Raw genomic sequence first — 27,069 nt, forward strand, 5'->3', positions numbered from 1 at the left:
GCTGTGTTAGCAGTTATATGTGTGTCACAATATGTGGGGGCCCTGTAAGACCAGCCAAGTATATGACCTTGAATGACGAGCAGCTAAATGTCCAATCAATCCTCTTGATGCCTCAGAAAGAGCTCACCAGTGCAGTTAATGTCGAAATAAGCCACAGTCACGTAAACATTCATTTTAGTAATTTCACCACATTCCTCTAACAGGAAAAAACATATTTGGTCTGAGATGGGGGGAAAATGACATTACCAGACAGATTCAAAACAATTCATTCACGGTGACTTCTCTGACATTTCTTAGATTTCCTGTCAAGTGGAATCCTGCTGACATCCATTTTGCTTCTGCAGCAATTGTGTAAAGCAGGCGACCTGCATATCCATCTTGCTGTGCTGTTCGAGCGAGGTATCCAGGTGTTTTCTCACTCCTTGCCCATCACTCTCCCTCCTCTCCTGTTGCTCTGTCCCTGACAGGTGGCGATGAGGGTGGAAGGAGCCAGGAGGGGGATTTCTTCGATAGGGAACAGAGCGACTGAATGAGTAGTGGAGTGAAGGAGAAGAGGAAAAGGGGGAGGAGGGCAGGAAGATGGGGCTTCAGAGAGGTGGACATGAGGTTGGATTTGGGCCGTCCAGAGTTAATGGGATCAGATGAGGAAGAGAAAGGGATATCTGTGCTGGTTAATGTTTAATCCCCCGCACCCAACCCTTGTCTCCTGCCTGAGGCTCCCAGCATCTGATAATCCTTGGGCTGCCTTTCTTCATCATCAAGGTGTCGGAGGGAAGTGACTCTGTAAATATTTAATTGGCTGCAGCATGCCGATGTTAATTATGCGGGTGTGTCTTTCCTTTGCTTTGCTCTCTGCCCCAGTGTCACTGACTATGTCCTCACACTTTTTTCTTATCTTCATATGCTACTCTATCACTCCTTCTCCTACTGCTACTACAACTGTATACCTCTTGCCACTGCTTCTGTTGCTGCTGCTATTCAACACCTTGTAATTCTAGATTCCACTACAGCTTTCCTCATTCTCAATCACGTTTCTTTTCAGGACCTTACCTCACCCTGGCTATCTATTTTCACCCCTCCCTTCCAACCTTGTGATATGCCTTTCTCCTTTCAATTTCAAAACCATGGCAGCCTCCGTTAAAACGGATTATTGTTATGGGTTTCATTATAGCCTCTGCTGTTATCCGTCCTGACGCCAATCATGCTCTCAGAAGTAGCTTTCCCTCCTCTCTGTGTTTATTTGATCGTCAAGGGCAATGCAAAATGGATGAACAGTACAAAGACAGCCTTGCAAGGACTACGCAGGCTAAAGTTGTACAGCTCAATAGAGCTCTACTCATAAGTGTCTGCCAGTAGCAAGTGCAATTACAAACAGGCGCATGTAAAAGTCAAGAGAATACAAATCACATAATAGATGTCTCGTGGGTACTGAGCAAGCAGCCTTGCAACGCTTTTACAGACAAAAGACACAATGCACGAGAGCACAGAGACAAAAACACTGGACCACAAGTGGAGGGAATTATATGAATCTCTAGCTATGGGCCAGCAATAGATAAAGTGTTATCCACAGATGAGCAAAACAGATTTCTGTTTTTGCAGGGTGTATCACAGCTGAATATAGGTGCTATAGGTGAATAAATGGTCTGCTAGGCCAATGTTCTCGTGTGTAATCCCTCAGGCATGTCCATAACATTTTATTCTCTTATAAATGCCAGCCAAATCTAGACCCGAGTCTCAATACTGTGTGCAGACAAAGGCTTTAGGGGGGTCCTTTGGACAGCATACAAGTATATATGTGTGTGCGTTTATGGTATGGCGATGGGGGGTTCCATTTTTGTGCCAAAACAGCAGGTCATAGCAAGGACAAGAGATACCAGTAGCCAGGAGAGACTGTATCGGTTATAGTCAACAGTGAGCAGGGAAATTCAATATGCTGGTGTTCACACTAGCACCAGGGGCCACTGCACTGTTCACCATCAACACTGCTCTATGTGGTTATTTATCATTTCTCTATTCATACTCCAGCCCAGTAGTGCTTTATATAGGCTTTCTTCCTGATAAACATATCCATTGTTGTTTTAGTAAAGTAGTGCAATAAAGCAGTAAAGTAAAAAGCTTTCTTTTTGAATTCACATTGTTTGTGTGTTTCCACATTTGGAGTCAGCACGGTTGCAGTTGGTTTAAGCTTCCCTGTTGGCGAGCTGTCTCCTTTCTAGAGTGTGAATGGGCAAGACTCCTGAATCCTCCTGGTGGGTGCAGTTCATTGGTCTGCATGCTGAGCCCCAGGAGGGAGCAGAGAAAAAGCTGAATTTGAGATAGGGATCAATAAAGCCAAAAGTAACCCAGAAATTGTGAAGTGAAGTCTGAAGATTCTGTTTTGGCCGTGCAGCAGCTCACTGCTGGTTGCACTCTGGACACATTATTGTTCTGTTTGATCATGTCCGTTGTGTTTGGCTGACAACGTTTGAATTAATTGCCTGAAAGGGATAAATAATGTGGATCACATCAAAGGGTGGGAGACACATGCTGTCATTCAGCCAGATGATGTTTACATTTTGTTGTTTTACACACTCCCACTCTCCCATTAATGAGATGCAGATGCACACTATATTATTTATCTGTAGAAGCAATAACCATTTTCTGCCATTTATAACAGTATTTTATTTTAATGCTTTGGCAATAGGATTTCAGTGTGCAGTACTCTTCCCAAAAATTTAATTTTGGGCCTTAAAATGTCATCTAGCATGGAAACTGAAAAAATGTGATGACGACATGTTTGTCATTTAATCTTTTTTTAAAAATGGTCATTATCAGATGATGCTTTCAAACAATAACATTGTAACTGTTATCTACCACAAAGTATGTGTTTTTAACCAATTTAGCAGCATGGCCCTAGGGATGGCAGGTGGTGCACCAGTTGTGTCCAGGCTAAATATCTCAGGAACTATTGTCATTTCACTGTCATGAAATTTTGGTACAGATATCCATGGTGCATATAACTATAAATCAACAGGTAGTTCTAGGCATAGAGCCAGTCGACTTTCCAGAGGGCCTGGGTTGTATGCATTGTGGTCTGTATGAGGTTTCTGATATTATCTTGCTGCCAAAACAAAGTAGTCCAGCTGTCAAGTAAATATGAATATATTATTAAGTCTTATTAAATGATTTGCTAGCAAGTTGGAGGAAAAAAAGGAAGCATGAACCCCAGCATTGTCCTGAGGACAGAGGTGGTCTCCCATTTCTTACATACAGATGCTGGTCCTGTTTGTTTGTTCTACACAAGCTGCTGATTTCCAAAACATTTTCATTTTTGGTGATCACTTTAACCTGTACCAAGGTCAAAGCAACACGTGCACTGTACACAGAGGTCAAAAAAGGTTACACAGTAGTGGGTGGGTGCATATATTAGAGGGAGTGGATACATAGTTGTGTGTGCATGTTTCTCCGTGTGTCTAAATTAATTCACATTTGTATTTTCCATGAAGAATGTGAAATGAATCTTTGCTGTGTTCTTCACAATGAACTCAGATGAACCTTTATCTCGGCTTGTTTGGCTCATCGATGAGTGTGTTTGCGTATGCCTGTGTAAACTGCGTCTGTAATTGATCCTCTGATTTAGTGTGTGAGAGGAAGTGCGAGCCGAATGTGTTGACCTGGTTAACATGTTGTGCGGCGCCTGGCAGTGGAGGCAGCTTGATACAGGTTTTAGAATGCAAGGTGCCAATCGAGCTGTGAAAATGGGAATTGAGTAGGGAAATGGGAATAGCTCCCTGCTGGTTTGTAACCTTCGCAATGTTGTTTGGGGCATTCAGCGTATGCATTCATCATTCATTCAATCAAAATGTGTGTGTCGCGTGTGTGTCCCTGTGGTTACATTATGTGATAGGGAGGGTCTTTTCTCTATGCGTGTGTCTGTAATTGCATGTGTGGGGTAGTGTGCATTTATGACAGTATGTCACACCCATCTCCAAGCCCCAAGCCCTGGAACTGAATTGAATTAAACTAAATAAAGTCTAGTGTGTAGAGTACAGAGCACTTGAAAGGGAACAGCTGAGGGCTTGAGCTGAGGACTGTCTGAGTCTAAGACAGGAAGCAATAGCACAACGATGCTATGCAACATTACTAGCAAAACCCACAGATAAACGAAAGCTTGTGACAGTTTTTGAACATTGGACACAATGGCTAATGTGCTACTCCCCTCCCCCAAGGCTTTCAGCGAGAGTGAGAGATGAAGCCAGTTCTGGGATCCTTGGCTGGCCCAGATAGCACAGCAGCAGTGGCAGCAGCAGCAACCATTAATGCGATTACAGCTTTTAGCGGGAGATTTTCGGGGCCAGTTTTCTTTTGAGGCGTCATTAGTTTGTCCTCATTTCTTGTTCTTTTCTCCACCGGTATGTCAGCAAACAAATGTACACATTCACACCCATGAGCAACAGACAGCTGCTGTAACTGCTTATATGCGTAACCCTGAGCAGCACATGTGCACACACAATCATACACACATGAATATATAATACAAAAAGCATGAAAATAGCCTACAGAACACACAGAAAATGATACATAGATATAGATATAACAGGCATAATAAGTCTTTATTTAAAAGATGATAAATTATTATTTTGTATAGTTGGCACTTCTTAGGACAGTCTGCTATGCAGTTTGAAAACCTTTTGATTAGCAATCCATGATGTGCATTATAATTCTGAAGCCTCTCATTATTCTTTGTAATCAACCCATGATTCCACAAAGACCCTCCTTTAATTTAAAACCCACACTTCCTGTCCATTTAGTGGTGCATTGCCATCATTATTGGTCTCATCTAGCGGATTCCCATTCAGCATGCTTAGCATGTCTTTGACTTTGTGCGGCTATTTATCAAACCTTGAGGTGCTTCCTAGCTCCTCGCTTCTGCGGCTTCATTTCATAAAGTCACCATTTATTAAACCTCAAGGCTAGACCACAGCAAAATCCTACTGAGATATTGAGGTCATCTTGCAAGCAGAGGAAGAAAGAGATTATCAGGGATGGAGGGAGGACACAAGCTGAGGTATCTGGTGTCATGCTGTGATTTGGCAGAGTTTAGATGGGCAGAGCGAGGTATCTTTCTGGGGAGTGGCCTGCCTCAGTAGGCAATATCTGCCAGCATTATGAAGTATTTTGTTATCTTTGTTTGCACTCCAAGCAAGTTCACAAAAATGATTTCAAATTGTTTTAAAGTTTTTTCTTACCTGTGTCTCAAACACATCTCACAGATGCCAATTTCAAATTTCCCCTTCAACTAATAGCTCTCAGGATGTGTGTCGGTTCTTGTGTGTTGATGCTTTTGTAAGCATGTGCCTCCATTCTCTGTGTGTGTGTGTGTGTGTGTTGGTAGGCAGGATGAGCGTCCCTTCTGTTACCGTTGCTGTCCCTTCATTTCACGCTCCGGCAGCTCCGTGTGAATCCTCTTCCCTTGGCTCATTATCAGTGCTGTTCAATGAAGGCGCGTCCCACCAGAAAGCAGGGTAAAACCAAATCATTATTCAAGTATGAGGGTCAGTGCAGACATTGTGACTCTTTTGTTTTATATATTTATTACATTCCCTTCAGAAATAAGTAAGCAGAATGCTGAGCACACCCCGCCCAACCTGATTTGATGAGATAGTCGATCCTCAAGCACCTGACCCAAGATTGATGAACACCAGCAGAGCGTCTGGTGCTATTATTGGATGCTCATTGGTCTCTTCTCTCGCTTTTTCTTGGCAGGGTCCAGTGTGTGCGGAACAGAATTCGGACACCTGCCGGACAACATTACAGTGTTGGAAGGAGAAAGCGTCACTTTGAGGTAACTCTTGATCCTACACCTGCACCTACTAATTACATGAAAAACATGTTTGCCCCCCCACCTGCCATGCCGCTCTAATTGCCAATTGTCTGTCACATAACTTCAATTAGGCATCCCACATTGTGCCATATTTTCCAGCTCTGTTTATCCTAATTGAATGATAATACAGATGTCGCTGAAGCCATCCCATCTATTCGTGAGCACCTTTTCCTTTTACTTAGATGTAACAATAATGATACAAAGGTCAATTGGTTGGGTGGGCCTCCTCTGTGTCTAAACACACCTGTCTAACTATGAGTGATATCGTAGAAATCACAGCTTTGCCTGGTTCCCAACCAAGCAGAAAAACAGTCAACTTGCTTTTTCCCCTCACGTGGATGTGACCTGGCTTGGCAGTACACTCAGCAGCACAAAAAAAAATCAACGTCAACATGTCAACATTACTTTCATCACCTTTAAGCCTACACCTCCACAGATCTCTGAACAAATTTGTCTTTTAGTCCCTTTTTTCCCTTGAAAGAAGAGTTGGCCTTCCATTAAAATCAAATATGTGATTCCAAAGCCAAGCACAATTCTTTCAGTATTTGTGAACACAAACAAGTCTCAACGTTGAAAATCAATGAACCAGCATGCTGATCTATAATGTCATCAATATGTGTAGCCTCAAGGTGTTGAGACAGTTGACACTGTGGAGAAATCCAATCTATTGAGTTTATTTGGCCATTTTCACACCTAAAATTCTAAACTGATTGTACCTGGATGGTAAAATCAATCTCTTACAGTTGGGAAAGCTGTGCATTACGGTTACATTACAACCATCTCTTTCTTGTTTCTGGCTATAAACAGCAGCGCCAGCTCGCATGAATTACTGGTTCATAGAACACTAAATTTTTTTCTTGTTAGTGGTGATCCTTTTCGGTTCTTTAAACCAGAAGTTTCCAATGTTTATGACTTTTGAAACAAAAACCATGGTATGACTTGTGGCTCCTCTACACAAGCTACATACAGGTTTTGACCTGATGAGTTTGTTTTTTGAATTCTTTTTAAAAGGACAAAAAGAGATAATATTATTCAGTATCTCACAAGAGAAGACACAAAGATTAGATCAAATATACCCGTTGCAGATACATGTTTTCCTGCTTTGCTCTCCATCTCACAGCCCCTCAGGCTTGTGTTGCTTCATCAGTAGAAATGTAATGGCATATTTTGTAATCAGATGTGTGGGTAAGTTTAGTCCGTACTGGATGGGCAATAGCTGACAAACAAAAATACTAAAGAGCTTTATAAATAAACTCCATTTTCATGTAAAATCACTTTTGCCCAAGTGGCACAAATACTTGTGTTATGCTTGAGACAATGCTGTTGTGTTGGCTTTGATGCGGGCCATTAAGACAAGGCACATTTGATGCTATTATGGTGCTCATTTCCTCTGGGCTTGCAGTCCTGTAGCAACATCATCAGTGCAGAAGTGATTAATTTTTAAAAATAGATTAATAGAGTGTTTGTACACAGATAATGAATTTTTATGGTGGGATGTTTTAATATATTGTCTCTTTATTTAAACCAACCAGCAGCAAATCGAATCTTAATGAAAACTATGTTTTTTTACTTCTTTTCCTTTATTTTCTAGACTGTGAAGTTAGGAGTGGTTTGGCCCTTAAGTCATGTGTCAATCTGAACATCAGCCCAGTGCTTTGTAGACTATTTGTTAAAGACTTCCAAGCTTACCTGCACTGTGTTTGGTATGCATTGTAGTGTCACTGCCATTGACTTGGCAGGTGGTCTAAGATCTACCTCAACAGTGATATTTATCCAGGTCATATCAATTAAACATGAGGACTACAAAGGAATGCCCTCACAGCTAGTTGAAGCTGGGTAAGGACATCTAGTGGCCAAGCCAAGAACTGAAGTCATACCATTGGGCAAAGGTTCCTGTTTTGAAGCATGCTACATCTTATTGGAACAATAGTGATTTACTGTGTTTTAATCACCACACCTTTATAATATTTTTCTTTCCCATATCTGTTCTTATTTCCACATATTTTTATGTTTATTACCATTAACTTTAATCGTGAGTTTACAGATAGTTTTAGGTGACTGGCCAGTCAACATACCTCTGCATTCATTTTCAATGTTATCTTATGACAAAATAAAGGAACCCAGTTGTGAAGAGAATAATGGTAAATGACCACTTCTGATGCAGTGCTTTGCTTGTGAGCTGTTTTCTATGACTGATGTTAGACATTTCTTTTATTACTTCACCCATTTTGCTCCACCTGAGTGCCTTTTGCTCCACAAGAGTAGTGCATAATCATTTGTCCTGTGTTGCCAAGAGGTTACAGACAGATGACAAATAAAGTAAAACACAAAAAAGTTACTGGAGATTCATAACAAATGCAAATGCTTACACACAGTACTGGGCACGTGTAGTCCCCTGGAGCGTTTAACTAGTAGAAAATGATGGGAATCTTATGCAATGGCCTGTCAAGTACCTGTATTTTCACCTAATTGAACACCTACAGGAGATGTTGGAGCGACATAATTCAACACTGCTCCCCACCATCGTTGTAACACCAAAAAGGAGTAATTTTGGTAAATAAACCAAAAAGAGAGTTAAAGATCTGTAAACTAAAATCTATTCCGAGGTGCATTGATGCTCTTCTGGTAGCTTATGGATGTTCAACACTGTTCCATTTATATATCTGTAACAATTGCAAATGTAATGATAAAACACCTATCAGCAGTATTTACCATCAACCATAACGTCAAACTCTCTTAAAGCCTCTTAGGTGTTAATAACGTCCTGTCCTCTCACAGATGTCGGATCGATGAGGAGGTGACCCACAAGGCCTGGCTGAACCGCTCTAACATCCTGTTCACGGGGACAGACAAGTGGTCACTGGACAAGCGTGTGACACTGGCCAATAGTAACAACAGCGACTTCTCCATCCACATTGACAAGGTGCAAGTAACCGACGAGGGGCCCTACACTTGCACCTTCCAGGCCAATAACAAGCCCCGCATCGCCCATGTCTACCTCATTGTTCAAGGTCAGCAGATATGATGAGACAGAATAGGAAGTGTGGTATAGATGTTGGCTCATAATATAATAATATATCCAGAGTCTGCAGATTTGATTGCCTCTGCGACTAAAAAAAAGTGTGCACCCATGTTACTGTAAGCAGCCTTGAATGAAAACATCCACTAAATGGCTTAATTATGCATTTCATCATTCATCCAAGCATAGTGCTGTCTATTGGTTGTGAGGTTTGAGAAGCAATTAAGATTTTCTATGGTTACATTTCAGTGTTCCTTTTCTGTTAAATAATGCTTAAATGTATACTTAGATTGACGATAGACACCTTCGCAGTTAATGTTATTATGATGTTTAAGCATTTAAGGTTGATATTTATGGTTATATCAGAATGTAATTATTTGATTATGTCTTGAAAGCTCCGTTGGCCTGCGTGTGTGTATGTGTTTGGCTACAGTGAAGCAAGTCTAGTGCAGGTGACATATAACCAGAAAGTAATTTGCAATAAGAAGGCCAATTAGATTCCTAGCCCATTTGTTCCATGTGGCGGTTTTCTTGTCTTTATGAACAGTGTTAGGCATATCAGATGGATGAGGATGTGTGTGGAGGAGATGAGGTACACAGGGGGGGTGTCCAACTGCCTGACTAAATAACTGACAGTGCAGGACCACGACTGGGGCTCAGTCATCAAGTCAGCAGTTAAGTGAGTAAGAGTCTGACTGATCCTGAGTGACACGATATATTGGCACAGGACTGCCAAGAGATCTCAGACCTCTTCCCCCCTGCATGTGTCAATTTGTATGTATACTTTGTAATGTATGTAGTGCAGATTGCAGTTGTAGAGCACCAGCAGGATGAAACTGAAAACTTTTAACAGGACATATTATGTCCGTTCACCTGGGATGAACACAGGGCCCGGCTCACAGCTCATGGGAGGCGAAGGCAATGTCACCCGCTTACTAACAGAGTTTTCACATCGCACTGCAGCCAAACAAACAGTCTTGTCTGTAGGGTCCAAAGCTTGGCACAGATGACCATATATACCTAATTCCAAGTCACCTGCAATTTCAGCCCCAGCTTGATATCGCACACAGAAAATAATTACACCCTCAAGTCAATGCATCAAGCAGGAGCAGGTTCACCACCACTCCAATCTGTGCTTTATCGCAGCAAGTATTCAACTCCAGCTAGATAGAGAAAAATAGGATCCTCTGTAGATATCTTGCAAAAAAAGCAATCTCAGGGCCAAGCTCATTAAAAACAATGATAATGGACCATTTAAATTCAAGGGCCATCTTGTTATCAAACTAACTACATGCATAGTGCTCCAACACCTTATGAGTTTGGGGGCAAAAAGGTATTTATGGGTGGTCATTCACTTAAAAAGTAAAAATTCAGGCTACCACTTCTTTTTTAAAAGATCAAATTAGTCAGGAGAAGGAGATTTTAATGCCCATTTGTAGCTGTTTAGAATTCATTGCATTTTAAGTAGATGGTCAAGCCTATTGTTGCACACTTCAGTAAGCTTTCGGGCACAGATCATTAATCAGCTGATTGCCTGTCGGTCGTAGGTGCAGGGATTTGCATCATACTCTAAACACCTTAATAGGCGGTAAAGCCATACCTTATCAATAATTTATTAAATTAAAAGGGGATTTTAAGGTCATATTTTAATAGCATGAGCTTTTTTTTTTCAGTGCCGGCCAGAATCGTCAACATCTCAAAAAACGTGTCAGTGAACGAAGGAGAGAATGTAAACCTCTTCTGTTTGGCAGTGGGTCGGCCTGAGCCCACCGTCACCTGGAAAGACCAGAAATGTAAGCTACCCCTTCTTGTTTGCTTGTCTCCAAATCCAGAGATCTCTTGTTCACAGCTTCACCTTTATCTCCCCATCTTCACATTCATCCATATCCATGTTCTGTCTTTTATAGTGGTTTTTTTTCCTCCATCCCAGAGGCTTATCAGCATTCAGCTCATGTCCATGTCTTTATCCTCCATTCAGTAAGTCATTATTCTTAAACCAAGCTATATAGTCTGTCCCCATCTTAAATTCATACTCCCGTATTTTCCCGTATGTCCCAATGTTTTGTCTCAAATAACCACACATTATACATAATCATCCCCACCGTGCCACTGTAATTATCAGCATCTGTCTTCATCCACCCTGTCAACTGGCATCATGATGTCAACTGACGCTTTCCACATCCACTTTTGGCATTAAATTAGCATATTTTTAGCATCCATCAGTGTGTGGAATCAGAACTAGTTCAGGGTGGTCAGTTTGCATGGCTTGATATGAAGTCAAATCCATTTGATTTGATCAGTGCAGCATATATTTCCTATCTGTCCCATTATTGTCTCCACTAATGTCCAAAGTCAGGCAAATAACCATTATGTAGCCTCTAGAGATAGTATGGTTTTAGGTTTTATTAGAATTGTAATGGTGGGGCTGTGTCATCTGTTTGGCACATAAAGAAAATTGCAGTGTTCTGAATATACCACTGTGCTGTGACTCAATATTCCTAAGTGCATTTTACTACAGTAATTGTTAGCATATAAGCAAAAAAGTATGTAGTTATGTAGTTTTCTAAAGCAGTGTTTGTTGTTCCTGTCAGGTTGGCTGTAATTTTGTTTTTGTTTTGTTTTTTGTGTGTGCAACCAAAATGCACCAAAATATCAAAACGGTGTTTTGTTGTCACAGACAAGTTAGCATATTATCTATATTGTGCGACATGGTGCTTTGTTGGATAATAGGACTGTACTTCGATCTGCTTGTTCATTTTCTTTATGGATTGGGATAAATTGCTTGTATACTGCAGGAGCTCTGTGACATTTGTTTATTGTAAAGTTCCAAAATATCTTAGATTGAACTTTTAAATGTGACAGATGAGTTTCATAGGCAATATAACAGATGAAAGATTTTTTTTTTTTTTACTTTAAAGTGTTGTCAAATAATGGAGTCTTTGTGAGGCTGGCATTGCTCCAGTGTCACCAAAGTCATGGTTAAAGCATTTTTACCATACAACAGTATTGGCTGAGTTTTAGCTTGACTACAACATCAACACATAAATGCACAACCTATAGTGTACTGCTGTACTTACAGACAGCTTTGAGCTTGCTCAGAGGTCTGTTCTTCCTTCTCTCTCCTTTGTTTGTCCCTGGGTTAGCTTGCTGTGCATACAATGTCCTTCTCTGCACAGTTAGTGTTTGTGAACCTTATAGTACAGTACCTCAGGCAGGGACAGGAGAGGAGAGGAGAAAAGGAAAGGATGCATGAACGCACACCTGCTGCAAACTCAACCTTACGTCACAAACTCTGTGCAGTTGTGCACTTGCAAGCCTACAGCATTTCTCCACTGTCAGCAGTAATCCTCCCTCTCTAACCGCCCCCACCATCTCACACTGCTTCGCCCCTCTTTCCCCCTATAACCCCTCAGCTTGCAGAGAAAGAGATAGGGGCTGCATTGCTATTCCATGGGAGTCTCTGCAACCAAGTAATCAGTTTCAGGAGACCAGGGGCGGTGGAGAAGAGGGGGAGTGGACGAGCCCAAAGAAACAGCAAGAAGCTGCCAGCCATCTGTCCCCATTACTCAGAAACTACATAGAGAAACTGCAGAGGTGGGGTGAGGATGGAAAATGTGTGCATCAGGAGGTAGTGGGATAGAAGGAGGTGCATCTCAGAGGTGAAACAGAAACCTGCAAAAAGTCTTCGACCCTTTTGCAACTTGTTCACAATTTCAAGAGTCCTTCCTCACAAACAGATAGTGATGCTGCTTTGCACTGTGCGCATGCACCTCCTTCATCTTCACCAAAGCACAGATACAATCTGTAACACCCATCACTCTCACTGGCATCCATCAGTTGACCCACTAAGAGACATGGCGTTCTGTCTCATTCAGTTAAATGCACCAGCACATCAGGGCCTTATCATTTGACACCCCATCCATTAAAACATACACAGGCACACAGGCTTAGCATGAATGAATGGATGCTTGTGGTGTAGGGTAGGATGAGGTACGTGCTTTTCACTAAGAATTCAGTGATATATGATAAGCATAGAGTGTATACATTTGACAGGGAGTTCATGATTTTTTAGATTGATTGGGGTTTGGGAGTTGTGACATTGTGTCGCCTCAACAACAAGCAGCTAGGATTCAAAACAGAATACAGAGGTTGGCAACAGGCAAGCAGTCAGTGGCTGCAGACAAATCCAAAAAGGAGACAGACAGACAATAAACACAAATGGAAAGGACTTATGAACAGGTAGGAACAGAGGCTTGAACACTACAGCTACAGCAGCAAGGATGATCTTGCAGACGGGTGAGGTGTGGGGTTGATGAGGTGGATCGATGAGAGAATGAATAGCAGGGAATTCTGAGGGCATCATGTCAACAGGTGAAGAGACAGTGTTGCCTGAGAGTGCTTATTATATATAGGTTATTTTCCAACTGTAAAATGTCCTGCTCAGTACACAGTACAGAATTCTTTAATAACGGGGAATGTTTTGTGCTTAAGTTAAAGGTTAAGGCTAGCAATATTTAATATTTTTGTTACTGTGAACAAATCCCATTAAAAGAACAAAGCCAACCATGCATTAGTCCATCGCTTCAGCTTTTCTATCCTTGGGCTCTCAGCCCCAAGCCTATGTATGCTGTATGCTTGAAAAACTGGTCCTGAATATACTGTTGAATTTATTTTTCAAATGGCAAATAATTTAATATAACAGATGGGTACTGTAGCGTTTAGCTAATGTTACTCAAACATGAGTAATTAATGTATTTGTTGGGAACTATTTTCAGCCATGCCATTTCAGCAATGAAGGAATATGTCACCCACTTCAACAGTTTGCTTACTGATGTGTTTTTAATATTTTTGGACAACAATGGAGGTCTGTGCACAGAGGAATAATATATATCTGACGTTAGTTCCACAGATGATAAGACTGATTTAATTTTGGTTTTGGTCTTTTCATGGGATTTCTTGACCATAAGAAAATATATTGATATATAGGTAGCATCAAAAACCCAGTATTGGCCAGGCTCGTATAGAAACAAAGGAAATGTAGCTGAGGAATGTGGAATAAGCTACGTGGATAGAAGGCCATGGATTCAGCTCAACTAACGTACATTTCAGCCCTTTACTCTTCCAAATGACAGGTTTTATAGTCTGTCAGCCTGTCCGTCTTTCTCTGTTTTAACCTGATATCAGACCTCTCTGCCTTGACGGTAGTTTTTGTAATGGAAATGGATAAGAGGAGCCGAGAAATCAAGTGCCCTGATGATCCAGTCAGGCTCAAAGTGCTCCCGGTTTCACTGTAGGGCAAGCCAGAACCCCTGACCCCCCTCCCCCTCACACATACACACTGTTCATACACCTCTCTTCTCAGGTGCAATCCAACTATCTCTGGTGGTCAGGAGTCAGGCTCCTTCAAAAGCCGTAAGTGGTTGATGGAGCAGTATTTTACAGGCCATTGTAGGAGTTCCAGGGGCCGGCTCCAGTCAGATATGATCTTCTACCAAAGTGGAGAGAGGTTTGCAATGCCGGTCCAGAGATCTCAGGGGATGGAGAGGGAGGGAAAGAAAGGGAGTGTGAAAGGGTTGCTTTGCACTGTCATATTACATCACACATAGGTGCTGGGGATGAAAGGTCCATGAAAGAACCAACCACATCAAATACCCAACTTGACATCTCCGTTTCCCTCTTTACGTTGCTATTTTCTCTTTCTCCTGTATATTTATACCTGTGTATCTCTCAGTCTCTTGCTCGGTATCTCTTGCAAATTTCTTCTGTGTCTTTAATACACTGTTTAGCGCTCGATTGCTCTCATTTTTTATTTTATAAGTCCTTTTTATTTCTTGGAAGTCATCTGTAACAGCTTTGTGTGTAATTTCTCCAGTGTTAGTTGTCTGATCTTCTATCTTTTTCTCCCCTTTCCCACTCTATACCGCCACAGCTTCTCCCCTCTGGCAAAGTTAGGTGCTCTGCCAGCAGACAGAGATGTCACAAGAGAGCTATATTTATTAAACTAATAGAATGAGTGAATAACATTGCACCCACTCCACCTCATCACCCGGCACCCACCCGCATTCGCTCGGGTGGCACAAGCAGCCATCACTGCGGTTGTCGCTCGCTGCTCAGCTTCTGGTGCAGCAGCTGCAAATAATCGTCTCCAGCTCAGTAGCCGCACTAATAATCCTCCAGTATAATCTTCAATTAGAACCGCCGCACTAATCTCTGACAGGAATAATCATGGCATTTAGTGTCTTTTTTGTGTGTGTGTTTGCGTTAGCGTTGCTCACAAAAGTGCTTAGGAGCCGTTTGTGTGTTTGTGAGGGGAAGTAAAGGTCCACTGATTGACAGTGGTTGTGTGTATGTTTAGAGGGACTTTGAAAGGGAAAAGTGAGCTGCAATTTAAGAGCTGGATTTCCTTGTTAGTGGTGAGATTATATATTATGTCGTGTTCCACAGTCTGACTTCTTTAATGGGGTAAAGGGGAGAAAAAAAGGCCTAATGGTTTTGGAGGTTGTGAGACAGCTGGCTGCTAAGACTTAGAGGGAGGAGGGGGTGCACTCTCCCTCTCATTCTTCTCTCTCTGCTCTCTTTCTCGCTCTGCTACTGTCGATCCAATAACACCCCCAACATCTATTCGCTCACATGGCTTTCTGTCGCCCGAGGAAAAAGACAGAAAGTGCGAGACTGACTAATTTGGTTTTGGAGCACCTGGGAGTTTGTCAACATCAAATAACAGCCAAATATTCTTCTCACTAGTAATGTAGCAAAGAAGCCGTCAGCCCCAGTGTGTCCACCACTTGGAAGCAAAGCTTACAATTTCCCCTGACACTATAAAAGCAATGGTGTCACTGCTGTCAAATCATGTTTACTTACTTTGTATGTATACAAACATTCACCATTTAACCCATTATGTTACTGAATAAACCAGCTTGAAGCTCTTAGTTTGGATCCTGAGACAAATATTCAAATATAAGTTTTGATTTTTAAGAAAGATACCAACTTTGATATTGCGATGGGCTGGCGACCTCTCCAGGGTGTACCCCGCCTTTCACCCAAAGTCAGCTGGGATTGGCTCCAGCACCCCGCGACCCTGTACGCAGGATAAGCAGTTGACCATGGATGGATGGACCAACTTTGATATTAGAGGATTTTAAAATCCAATATTCCCATATATCGGTCAATTTTATTTTTATTTTCTTCTTCTTTTCGGTCACACATAACATAAACAAAGATTATCACTAACATGTGTTATATTATACATTATACATATTATTATACATATACATTTTCCAGAATACTAAGTAAATATGCATCATTGCCTCCCATATGCTCTTAAATTATGTAAGTTAACTGTAAGTTGGGTCCGCCTGCAGCTGCATCTCAAGTAGCCTGTCAACTTGCATTTGCTATACTGTATAGTGACTTTTGACATCTTATGTCAATAGATGGGTTAGTAAGTGAAGGGGAATTCCTAGACATCACAGAGATCAAGAGGCAGCAGGCCGAGGACTACGAATGCATCACCAACAACGGAGTGGCTCCTCCCGATCAGCGCAAGGTCAAGGTCACGGTCAACTGTAAGTATCTCACTGTGATAATTCAACTCAAGCTGGACCTCACATGTTATAGCCCAATGACATATTAATGATATATGTAAATGCTGTAGATACATTATTATGTATGAATTCATACATCTTAATTTTGTTCTCTCCAGGGGTTTTATTATTTGCAATTGGCCTGACCTGACTCAAATTCTCGGCAAAAGCAGATGTGTACTAATTGCTGAATTCCCTCATTCCTTTTGTCTATTCTTTCCTTCCCTGTTTTCTCTGCCAGACCCTCCCATGATCACAGACATGAAAAACATGCCAGCCCATTTGGGTAAGACGGCCATCTTGCGCTGTGAAGCCATGGCAGTCCCACCAGCTGCCTTTGAGTGGTACAGAGATGACCACAGGTGAGACCACTAAAGAGTTCAGTGCTTTTATTTTATGTTTTTTTACCATGACTACACTAAGCCAGCTTAATTTAAAATGCATGTTTCTCTCTCAATGGCCTTTGGGCCTCACTAAGCACATATTTCTCACACCCAAAATGAATCTTTTCAGTGCTGAAAACTGATGTTTGGAAACAATGATTGTCACAGTTGGGGGCTGAAGTAGTGAAGTTAAAAAGACAACTTTTCCACTAACCTATTTTGTGAGCACTCATTTTAAATGTCAGTAGAGCCAATCACATAGGTGTCAGCATTAACCTATATTTTAAATTTGTGACACTGACATTGATTGGCCAAGCAGCTTAACATGTAGCTTTTATGTGCCTCAAACTAATTACTGTTTTAACCCACATTGTTGTCTGACAACAGAAACAGAAAGTAATAAGAACAGTTAAATCGTGAGTTCGGCAATATTAAAACACAGTATATAATAGGTTATCCAAAAGGAAGAAACTGAACAGAGATGTAACCACGCACTATAAACGAGCTGTATCTGTCTCTCTTCTTAAACATTTTGTTGTTTAAGAAGAATCAAAGGACAGGGTGCTGGTCATTTTCTCACATAAACAGCATTTTCAGATTTAGCCAGCTTGCTTTGGACTTTGTCTTGGCTGCCTTACGTTCGCCCAACATTTGACATTAGTATAGGTCTGAGATCACCGTGTATGTTTTTGCCATCTCTGGAGATATATTAGATACATAAGCTGTCCAACTAAGATTGTAAAAGGTCCCAGAGAGCGTTTTAAGAGTTAGGTTGATTTGGCATCAGGCAGAGCAAGATAAGCCTTTACAGTCCAGAAAGAGCTGTTAATAGAGTATAATAGGCCCCAGCAGGAGGTCTCTGTTATTTATGGACTGTTAGATTTCACTATTAGTATAAGGTAAGACAGAGCCGATGTGTGGAGGGGGACTGTGTTGCTTGGTTGTCTCTAGAGAGATGGAGAAAAAAGCCTCTTATGTGGGCTGAGTCACAAGGTGTGATGTTATGTTGTGTTATCTCTCTTTTTCTGTCACACGCTTTTTCTTCCTGTTTCCTTCCTTCGCTTTGGCTCCCCCACCACCACCACCCAGGCCAGTAGAGAGTGACAACACCCTGAGGATCAAAAACGAGAGGACGCGCTCGCTGTTGCTGTTCACCAACGTGACAGAGAAACACTTTGGGAACTACACCTGCTTTGCCTCAAACCGTCTGGGGGCTTCCAACGCCAGCATGCTGCTGTTTCGTAAGTTATCACACAGAACTACATGCACGTGCATGCTCACAATGGCACGGTGTACACATGAATGCAAAACCCAAACTTTCACAAATATAAGTAAGCTCACATTTACGTGCGAGAGTTTGAACAGACGTGACACTGTACCTCAAACTCTACATATGCATTGACACACTGTTTTTCCCTCTTTGCCTCTGCTCATTTTTGCTCTGCACACAGCACAGCATTTTCTCAGCCCTCTTCTCCCTCCTTCTCCCCATTTTTGTTATTCTCCGCCCCATTAAAGCTTTGCTTGCCTATATTACCGTCTCTCTCTCTCATTCGTTCACGCTCTCACCCTCCATCTCTCGTTCATACACATTCCTGCATGCACACACGCAGACTGTCGCTCTGCTCTGTCCCGTTATGCAAGAAGTTGTCATTTCACTCCAAGCCCAATTCACATTAACCGTCCCCAATGAGCGATTTCCTACCCTTCCATTTCCCGTCACCCTCCCTCCCCCTTTTTAGTGCATTTGGCATTACCATCTTAAGTGAGTCCTTCATCTATCCCCTTTCTTCTTTCATTCCTTTACCCATTATCTCAGCCAGTCTCTCTTCAATGACTCACTCCCCCGTCAGACCCATACATCTTCCTGCTCTCTTTTTCCACCACCGCTGCCACTTCTGTCAGGCTATCTCTCCATCATCTGTCCTTCTGCCTCCTCTTTCCTTAATCTCTTCCTGCCATCATTAGAACACAACAAACCCCTTTCACTTCTGGACCTGGCATGGAAAATCAGACCATAATCGGATACTTTTGTGGCATTTCTATTCATATGCTTTCCCTCATTTTGTTTCCCTACTTTTGTACCTCATTGTTCACCATTTTAAAAGGGGCTATATGTAGCATTTTAACATCAACAACCCAGTAGCACATCAAAATTGGCACATTATTGTAATTACCCTCAACCAATGAGCCCATTGCTGAGACCACTGGCAGCCTGTACTAGCTTCCACTCTACACTGTCACATTATAAGCAACCAGGTTACATTTTGGAAATCTAATAGACAGGCTAATGGCACAAAACAGGAAGAGAGAAGGTTAAGTTAGAAATAACACCATATTACTATTTTAAATATGTTTTAATGGTATACAGTAATCATTTGTTAATTAATTTGCCGTATGTCTAGTGGCATTCTTTGTTTAACTGTACACATTTGTCCTTTTTCCCCTCCCTCCTCTCTTCTTTCGGCCATTCTATTTTCATCCAGGACCGGGGGCCATACAGGGGCGAGGGACCGGTTTACATGCAGGAATGAGTGTCAGCCTGTGTTTTTGGGTTCCCTCTCTACCGTTCTTCTGATGAAGGTGTAAGGACCGAGCTCCACCTGGAATTGTCCCTAGACGTCCCTGAAAGCCCTGTCTGCCCCTCCCTCCCTCTCTTCCCCTTTACGGAAGGAAGAAGGGAATTAAATTCTTTAATTACAAACCCATCACTGTGAACAAAAAGAATATGCATTAATCCAGGAGCCATTGAATCATTGCATAAAACCCACAGCCACATCACACCCCACCCCCCAAAACCCCAGCACCCTCAATTCAATTTCGAGGTCAAATCATTGTCATCAACTCTTCCTTCCTCTCTTACACACAGTCTGTCTCCCAGAATACCTTGCAGATGATGCAGTCTGACTTGGTACTTCCCTCTTCACCTTGTTTTCCCCTCATTATTACCATTGGGCTAATATTGATAGAGTGTACATTAAAGATTATTGTGTCAGTGATCAATGAGAAAATAGATAATCTAACAACTGGATGATCATTTATGTAATATACTACATAGACTAATGACTGACCTACAATGTTTGCCTTATGAAAATGATAGATAAGATCACAATATTATGGTGGATATTTATGGAAACTATAGTTATAATGTGGCATTGACGGTCATGTGACCTTTTGAAAATTGTCCAATTGGTGGCCATGTGAAGTGTCACTCTTTGATCACACACACACACGCACACACACACACACACACACACACACATACACATATGGCTTTTTGATTTTAACTGTGTAGCAGTGAAGCTGCTATGAATGATGTCAAAATGTATAAAAAAGGGTGGGTGGTGATGGCGTCAGTCTCAACTACCCCTTTATGTAATTCGGGGGGTTTATACCAAGGTTTCGCATGTAGACCCCCTCACTACCCAAACCTTTTTTAGCCTCCCCACCCTGCGCCTCTGTTCAATGTGCTCTGTCTAGTCGACCTTCGCATCGCTATAGTGTTCTCTGCTCCGTGTCACCCCCTACCCCCGTCTTCCTCCCCAGTGTAAATATATGCAGTACAGAGGCCACGTCGGCGACCTCAAGTTGCTTGGCGCCCAACGACATCTCACATCAGCCTCGACTACGCTCCAGTTTTCTGAAGCAGCAAGAGACTGTCCAGGGACAACAATATCTTCTGTTTCAAAGCTGTGGCTCCATCCTCTTTGTCGCTTGTTGATAGCATGTACCGGTTAGAGATGTTCCTGTTGTGAGTCCATTCTCCCTACCCTACCTCCCCTCCCTCCCTGCACTGTGTCTGTTCCTCTGCAAGGTTACCTGCTTTTACTTTTTTGGTGTTAATAATAGTACAGATGATGATGATGTTAATAAGTATTTGAATAACAATGAATAGTAATTCCATGTGAGAAAAAAAACAAAAGCTGATGGTAATGAGCCGTGCGTGGGAAAATAATTTTTGTACTTTACTCTGAGAAGTCACACACATTGAACGACTACAATGAAAAACAAACAAAAAAAACATGTAAAGTTTTCGAAGTGATGTGCTCTATTTTGCCATGACAAGCTTTTTAAAAACGCATTTGAAACAGTCTGAGGGATTATTTCAGAAGCAGTGAATGATGATGTAATTTATAATTTGTAACAGTTTATGTATTGGACTCTTTTCGTCATGCTGTTAACTGCATCATGCACACATTTACAGCATATTTGTTCACTTATCATAGTGTGTCTCTCTCCGATCAGCTAGATAAATGATTTGGATCCATGTCAGTTGTGGCTATAAGTCGGTTCTTGTTCATCCAGACCGCAGGGAGATAAAGATGTAATTAGCCATTACCTGTGGCTGGCTAAGTGGAGGAGCCTGGGCTCCACCTGTCCCTCCTGCCAGCCAGTGATGGCCCCCATAAATCAAGCTCAATCCTGCCACTGACAGGAATCCTCTTCAAGGACAACCCCGCTTTGGTGCGCCAGTCCTCCCTCCAATGTGTACCTGCGACATGCAGGCATGGGCACTACAAAACCCCCATGGCACAATTATCCATCCAGTTCCCCGCACAGCACAAACAGTGGGAGGTAAGCCCATATTTCAATACGGTGGCACTAGTTTCTCCGCTGAAACACTGTCCATTCACATGCAGCGACTATATGCAAATTTGCCATAACAAGCCTGCACGGAGAGATGAGTTTGCCCCGGCTGAACCCTGACTACAGCGACCTTAAAGGGGAATTACCCAGTATTGAATCAATTGTCTGAATGTGTTATGTTTGATTTTGTTTCAAACCAGCAATAACCCCTAACTCTACTGTGCAAGAGGTGTCAGATATGGTTAAAGCTGAGGTGTAATATCTGAAAAGTTTCCATTAACAAGGTATATCAAATAGGTCTGTTGTTGTACTTTTACTGTGTACAGTACTCTGAAATGATTGTGAAGCTCTGTTTAAATGGCCCTTAATCTAAAACACTACATGTTGTACTCAAAAAGTCTCTCTGCTGTGTAGTCGGGTTGTATGTCTGACAGAACACACACTGTTTGTGCATGCATCTTGTTGCTCCAAAAATAATAACTGATTACATTTCAAGCACAAGAGCATGTCATTTGGTCAGTGCTTCGTTTTTTCTGTCTCATTCACGTTTTCGTCCCCTCACTCTCTCAGTCTTTCATGTTGTTTTTCTTTCTTTCTTCTTGTTTTTTTTCTCACGTACTGTTCCATGTCAGCATCCCACTGGATTTGTCAGTGGCATGAAACATCTGTATGTACATAAACTGTCCTTGATGAAGAAAAAGAACAAAAAACTACAGAAAACATCAACAAAAAAAATAACATGGACAAAAAATAACATATTGTCATGTTTGTCAATGTGGGTTTGAAAAAAGCACGTCAATGTTCGTGTATGGGTGGATTTTGAAAAAAAAACAAGCTAACATTGTATGTTGTGTTCAGGTTTATGGGTAAAGGGTCCAGATGGAGGGTTATTCGGGCAATATCACTTGAAACCATGGAGTGGTCATAAACAAAATGTGAGCTTTTGTACCAACAAACAGCAAAAGAACATGTTTTCATGAGTCATGATGTATGTAAATGAGTCACACTTCTGGTGCGAGAGAGGAGGACTGGAGAGGGTGTGGGCAAGGAGGCAGCAGATCCCCTGGGTGCACAATTGGAGGGTAGATGAGGATACTTTTCAGAGAGCACCCAGCTCGACGGGTCTGTGGGAGGATACCCTGACAAAGCAAATCCAAAAGCTGAGAGCCAGAGGGAGATGGGATGACACTAACCAGACAGTGAACTCTCCATTTAGGGGAAGAAGACAGACAGGCGCTCATATTGCATTTCCAAGCTCGGGTGCTGTGGTCTTTCCCATGGGAAGGTGTACCACACACTATTTATGGTTGTGCTATGTAATATGAATAGCATTAACATAGCCTTGATCACAAACACAGCCTGGCCTACTTCAAGTGTATAAATAACACCCCGACTGGGGTTCAATGAGTTTACAGTGATATAAACAAGACGTTTGCTCGGCCCCTAATTACATTTGGCGCACCCTGATGAGAAAGTGTTGATTGGCTCCTGCAGCTGAAGGTTATGATGATCTGTTTACAGAACCGTTGTTAATAAGTTGCCATGAAGTTGTTTTTTAGAGCTCACAAAACAAGGCATAGTAGTAGTTCAGACTACATAGCATTGTATTGCACTTGTACTTTGTATGGCACATGTACTTTTGTTTGTTTTTTGTTGATGCTAAGATTTAATCAGTGCACATGTTGTGGCTGGAAAAGGAGTTTAAGTTGTACAGTTGTAAATGAAAAGCACTTTTTTGTCAGTGCGGTGTTATGACATGGATTTTAGGAATAGGGTTTGTAAAATACTTTGAAATACATTAAACCGTTTCGGAGGACAGTGCCTTTCCTGAGAAGAGTCAGGTAATGAAGCTCTTTAGTGCTCTTCAGATATGGTACATCGTTTCTGAACTAATGCAGTGATATATTCAAATAATTACGAGGCTTTAAAGCCAAGACTATAGAATAGTAAAAGAAGTGAAAGCCTGTGTAAGGTTAGAATGTACTGCTTCCTTGTTCTATATGCGGTAGACTCAGGTTGGAGCCTTTCTTACAACACCCACCCTACATAGAACAGATCCTGTACAGACTATCAATTCAGAATGCAATGGTTAATCAATACATTTGACTGAATGGCTTTGGAATAGAGCAATTTATCCCCGGCCTGCCTTACCAGGTCCCCAGAAGCTGAATTGATCAAGTGTCTATAGACCAGCCTCAGAACAGAGAGCATAATTCATCATGCCTGATACAAGACACCCCTAATTGTGCATCGATTTTAAGCCCTTCTCTGAAACTATTTGGGCAAGCTGTAATGTCAGCTCAGTAAACTATGTGTTCAGAGCTCCAGTTCAGATCCAGGGAATGAAGAATTAATAATTAGTTGTTGTTTTTTCTCAAGTCAGTCACGGCTGGTATTTGTTGTTTGTTTTTCTATATAATATAGTATTAACCATACATGCTCCCTGGGCATTTACACTGAATGTACAATTTGGTAGGTGCTGCAGTGTTACATTATATTTTATTAGTACTGTGTATATAGAGGCAGATGTCTGGTAGTGATGTTATGTTCGAGAACGATACAATTCTTTTCAACGGCTCTTTGGAGTCCTACTTGGTGATAGCAGTTATTTTTATCATTGTGCCTGCCCTAAATCTACTCCCCATGAACAGTGTACCAGTAGCAACTACCACTGTAGTCACAAACTGTCTGTGACTCACGGGGCGATAGTGGGTCCACTTGATTACTATCCCAGCATACTCTGGTGCTACATCAGCTGGGTGAAGTTAAAAAGTTTTCCAATATTAAGTGTTGCATGAATTGCATTCAAAGCAAGGCAACTTTATTTACAACAACTGACAAAGGAGAGGGATATGGCATCACTTTGTGTAATGTTTACAATGCAGATCCAAATCCTTACCTTGTCATTATCCTAGTGATTATTTCTCAGATAAACCTAGTAACCCCCGCTCCCTAAAAAAAAGAGAACGATGAGCCGTTCTTTTTAATGGCTCATCAACCATACGATCAGGCTCCCTTCAAAGAGCCATAACTAATGTCTGGATGTAAAATACACAGACATAAGGTGTGAGTGTTTGATACAATAGTAAGAAATTATTTGCAACAGATTATAACTTTGCAGACGTTGCAGGTCCAGAGTATACCAATAGGATATGCAACGCAGAGTGACAATTATATATGAATGATTATTATTGTTCTAAATCCACTGCTAATATACTTTACAGCAAAGCACGCCTAATTCCTATATATTATCCTAATTATCCATTGTTTACCAACTATCTACAGGCTCATTCAGATCTCATGGGCAAAGTCAATGTGGCAAGTCTATTAAGGCCCAGTACTTTTCCATTACCACAGCTAATGAGTGCATTAGTATACAAAATGCTAGATGGGAGGATGACAAGGAAAGTCTCCATAACAGACAGCACAAGCACACTTAAGGCGTATGAAATGGTATAAGTTATTGTTCAAGTCACCAGACAGATGTAATTTTAGATTAGGATTAGTGTTCTGCTTACGAACGATAGATAGATAGATAGATAGATAGATAGATAGATAGATAGATAGATAGATAGATAGATAGATAGATAGATAGATAGATAGATAGATAGATAGATAGATAGATAGATAGATAGATAGATAGATAGATAGATAGATAGATAGATAGATAGATAGATAGATAGATAGATAGATAGATAGATAGATAGATAGATAGATAGATAGATAGATAGATAGATAGAAAAAGTGTTTAGTGTTAGTAATTAGCTGAGAGTAGTTAAATAGAATCCTTATGCACCTTATCCATATCATTCATTTAGGTCTTATATTTAAAACCTCAGCTTGCAGCAATGATGTTGGGCCACAGAGCTGCCAGCCTCGCCCTCTTCCTCACTGCAACCACAGATGGCGTCTTGTCAATCACTCACCTCTCTAAGAGCAGGAGCGTCTGGCTAATTAACAGCATGCTCTACTCCACCAGTTGAGCAACATTCGCACGGACCAAGCAACACAATGGAGGCATCTCGCCCACCACATCTCCCCTAGTCATTAAGTCGCCCACCTCACATCTCCAACATAGAAAGAGTCCCATTACTTGGCCTCTCTGATTCACCAGCCTACGCCTGGCATTTTCCTTGTCAATCAGCCAAGGGGTAAATATTGGTTGTGGTGCTGAGAACTGACAGTGGAAACTTAGATTTCTTTCTCAAGTGACAGTGCAGACTGGTGTTGTTGTGCAGATTTATATTGCAGTTATGAAATGTGTAGGGATACTGTGCTGCGGTGAAGTCACTGATGTAGGCTTTGAGTGTCTTAATGCTGTGTACGGTGCGCTTGAGGCTGGGATACATGACAAGATGTATGATAGAGGCTGGTCGTGTGCTGGGTGCCTCAAGATGGCAATAACAGTGAACAGACTGCAGGAACCCTCACTGCAGAGTAATGGAAAATGTCTAATTTGGAAACTAAGAACAACTTTTACCTGAAGAAAACCCACCGTATATAAGTGAGGGAATGAGCTGGCTTAGGTAAGTGTCGAATGTGAAACCCATCTCTCTCTCTCTCTCTCTCTCTCTCTCTCTGTCTCTCTCTTTCTCTCTCTCTCTCTTTCTCTCAACACACACACACACACATATAGTTTCTTTTGTTCTTCCTGTCCTCCTTTTCTTTTTGTGTGAAGACAACCCATAAAAAGTTCTGCCCTCCCACCCTCTGTACTCAGGAGGGCTTAGCATCTAGCATCTAACAGGTACATCTATGTGTGTGTGTGTGTGTGTGTGTGTGTGTGTGTGTGTGTGTGTGTGTGTGTGTGTGTGTGTGTGTGTGTGTGTGTGTGTGTATTCTCTGAGCTGCACAGGGCAGGCATGTTTGGTCCATTATAACACAGATGGGCATTTGTTACATTTCTCAAAATCTCATCACTGTAAAAACAACGACAACATTTTTCTAACACCCGACAGATGTCCAGTGCTGTGAAGCGATGATTGTACTTCTTTTTTATTTGTTTAGCTGTTGAACTTGTCTTCTTTTACTTTTATTTCGTGGGTGTGTCTTTTTTTTTTTCAAAATCCATCAAGTGGAGTTAAAAATCATATCAAGTGTTGAGGGAGACAAAAAAAAATAAATATCAGTTTTGTTTTTAACAGAACTCACTGTGTGTGATTTGTTGCTGGAAGCGGGGCTCTCTCTGTTGCCCCTGTGGTTGGAAACGAGGTGAGGCCAGGCGAGTTCAGCTTGCTTTTTGCTTCCTGCTGACCTAAGAGCCTCTGCTTTTGTTGTGTTTGCAGGTTTGTCGCCAAGGTTTTTAATTAGAACGTCTAAATGTTCGGTTTGATGAGACACTGTCAGGATAAATCACATGCGAACAAATGTTTTAATGTTATTAGTGGGTGATAACTTCCTAACAGAAATTATCCACCAATCATTAATATGAAAATGAGTCCATTTTGATTAAAACTGGCTGTTGCCGTGTGATTTGTGTTCATTTCTGGGTGGGTTGCAGAAATTAGAGACCTCACACACTTGTCCATCCCCTGTCAATGACAAACATCTGTGTCTCCTCATCCTCAACTTCAACACAACTCCACAAGTTTAGTCGTTTATTGTCAAACAATGTGATGATGGATTTTGGGAGCT

At 41.6% G+C, this 27,069-nt stretch overlaps 1 protein-coding gene across 1 annotated transcript in view; it reads left to right on the top strand.

Moving 5' to 3' along the window:
- iglon5 (IgLON family member 5) overlaps positions 1-26,576 on the top strand; it is a 107,063-nt gene extending 80,487 nt beyond the window's left edge. The window contains 8 exon segments of the mRNA XM_038710827.1: positions 5,746-5,824; positions 8,642-8,874; positions 10,556-10,675; positions 16,316-16,447; positions 16,707-16,827; positions 17,938-18,089; positions 19,335-19,400; positions 19,403-26,576. Coding sequence (XP_038566755.1) covers positions 5,746-5,824; positions 8,642-8,874; positions 10,556-10,675; positions 16,316-16,447; positions 16,707-16,827; positions 17,938-18,089; positions 19,335-19,400; positions 19,403-19,437 — 938 coding nt within the window. The 3' untranslated portion in view covers positions 19,438-26,576.
- The last annotated feature ends 493 nt before the right edge of the window (positions 26,577-27,069 follow it).

This window comes from Micropterus salmoides, unplaced genomic scaffold (assembly GCF_014851395.1).
Source record: "Micropterus salmoides isolate LMB-PRFRI ecotype aquatic unplaced genomic scaffold, ASM1485139v1 Ms_hic_scaffold_11, whole genome shotgun sequence".
NCBI lineage: Eukaryota > Metazoa > Chordata > Actinopteri > Centrarchiformes > Centrarchidae > Micropterus > Micropterus salmoides.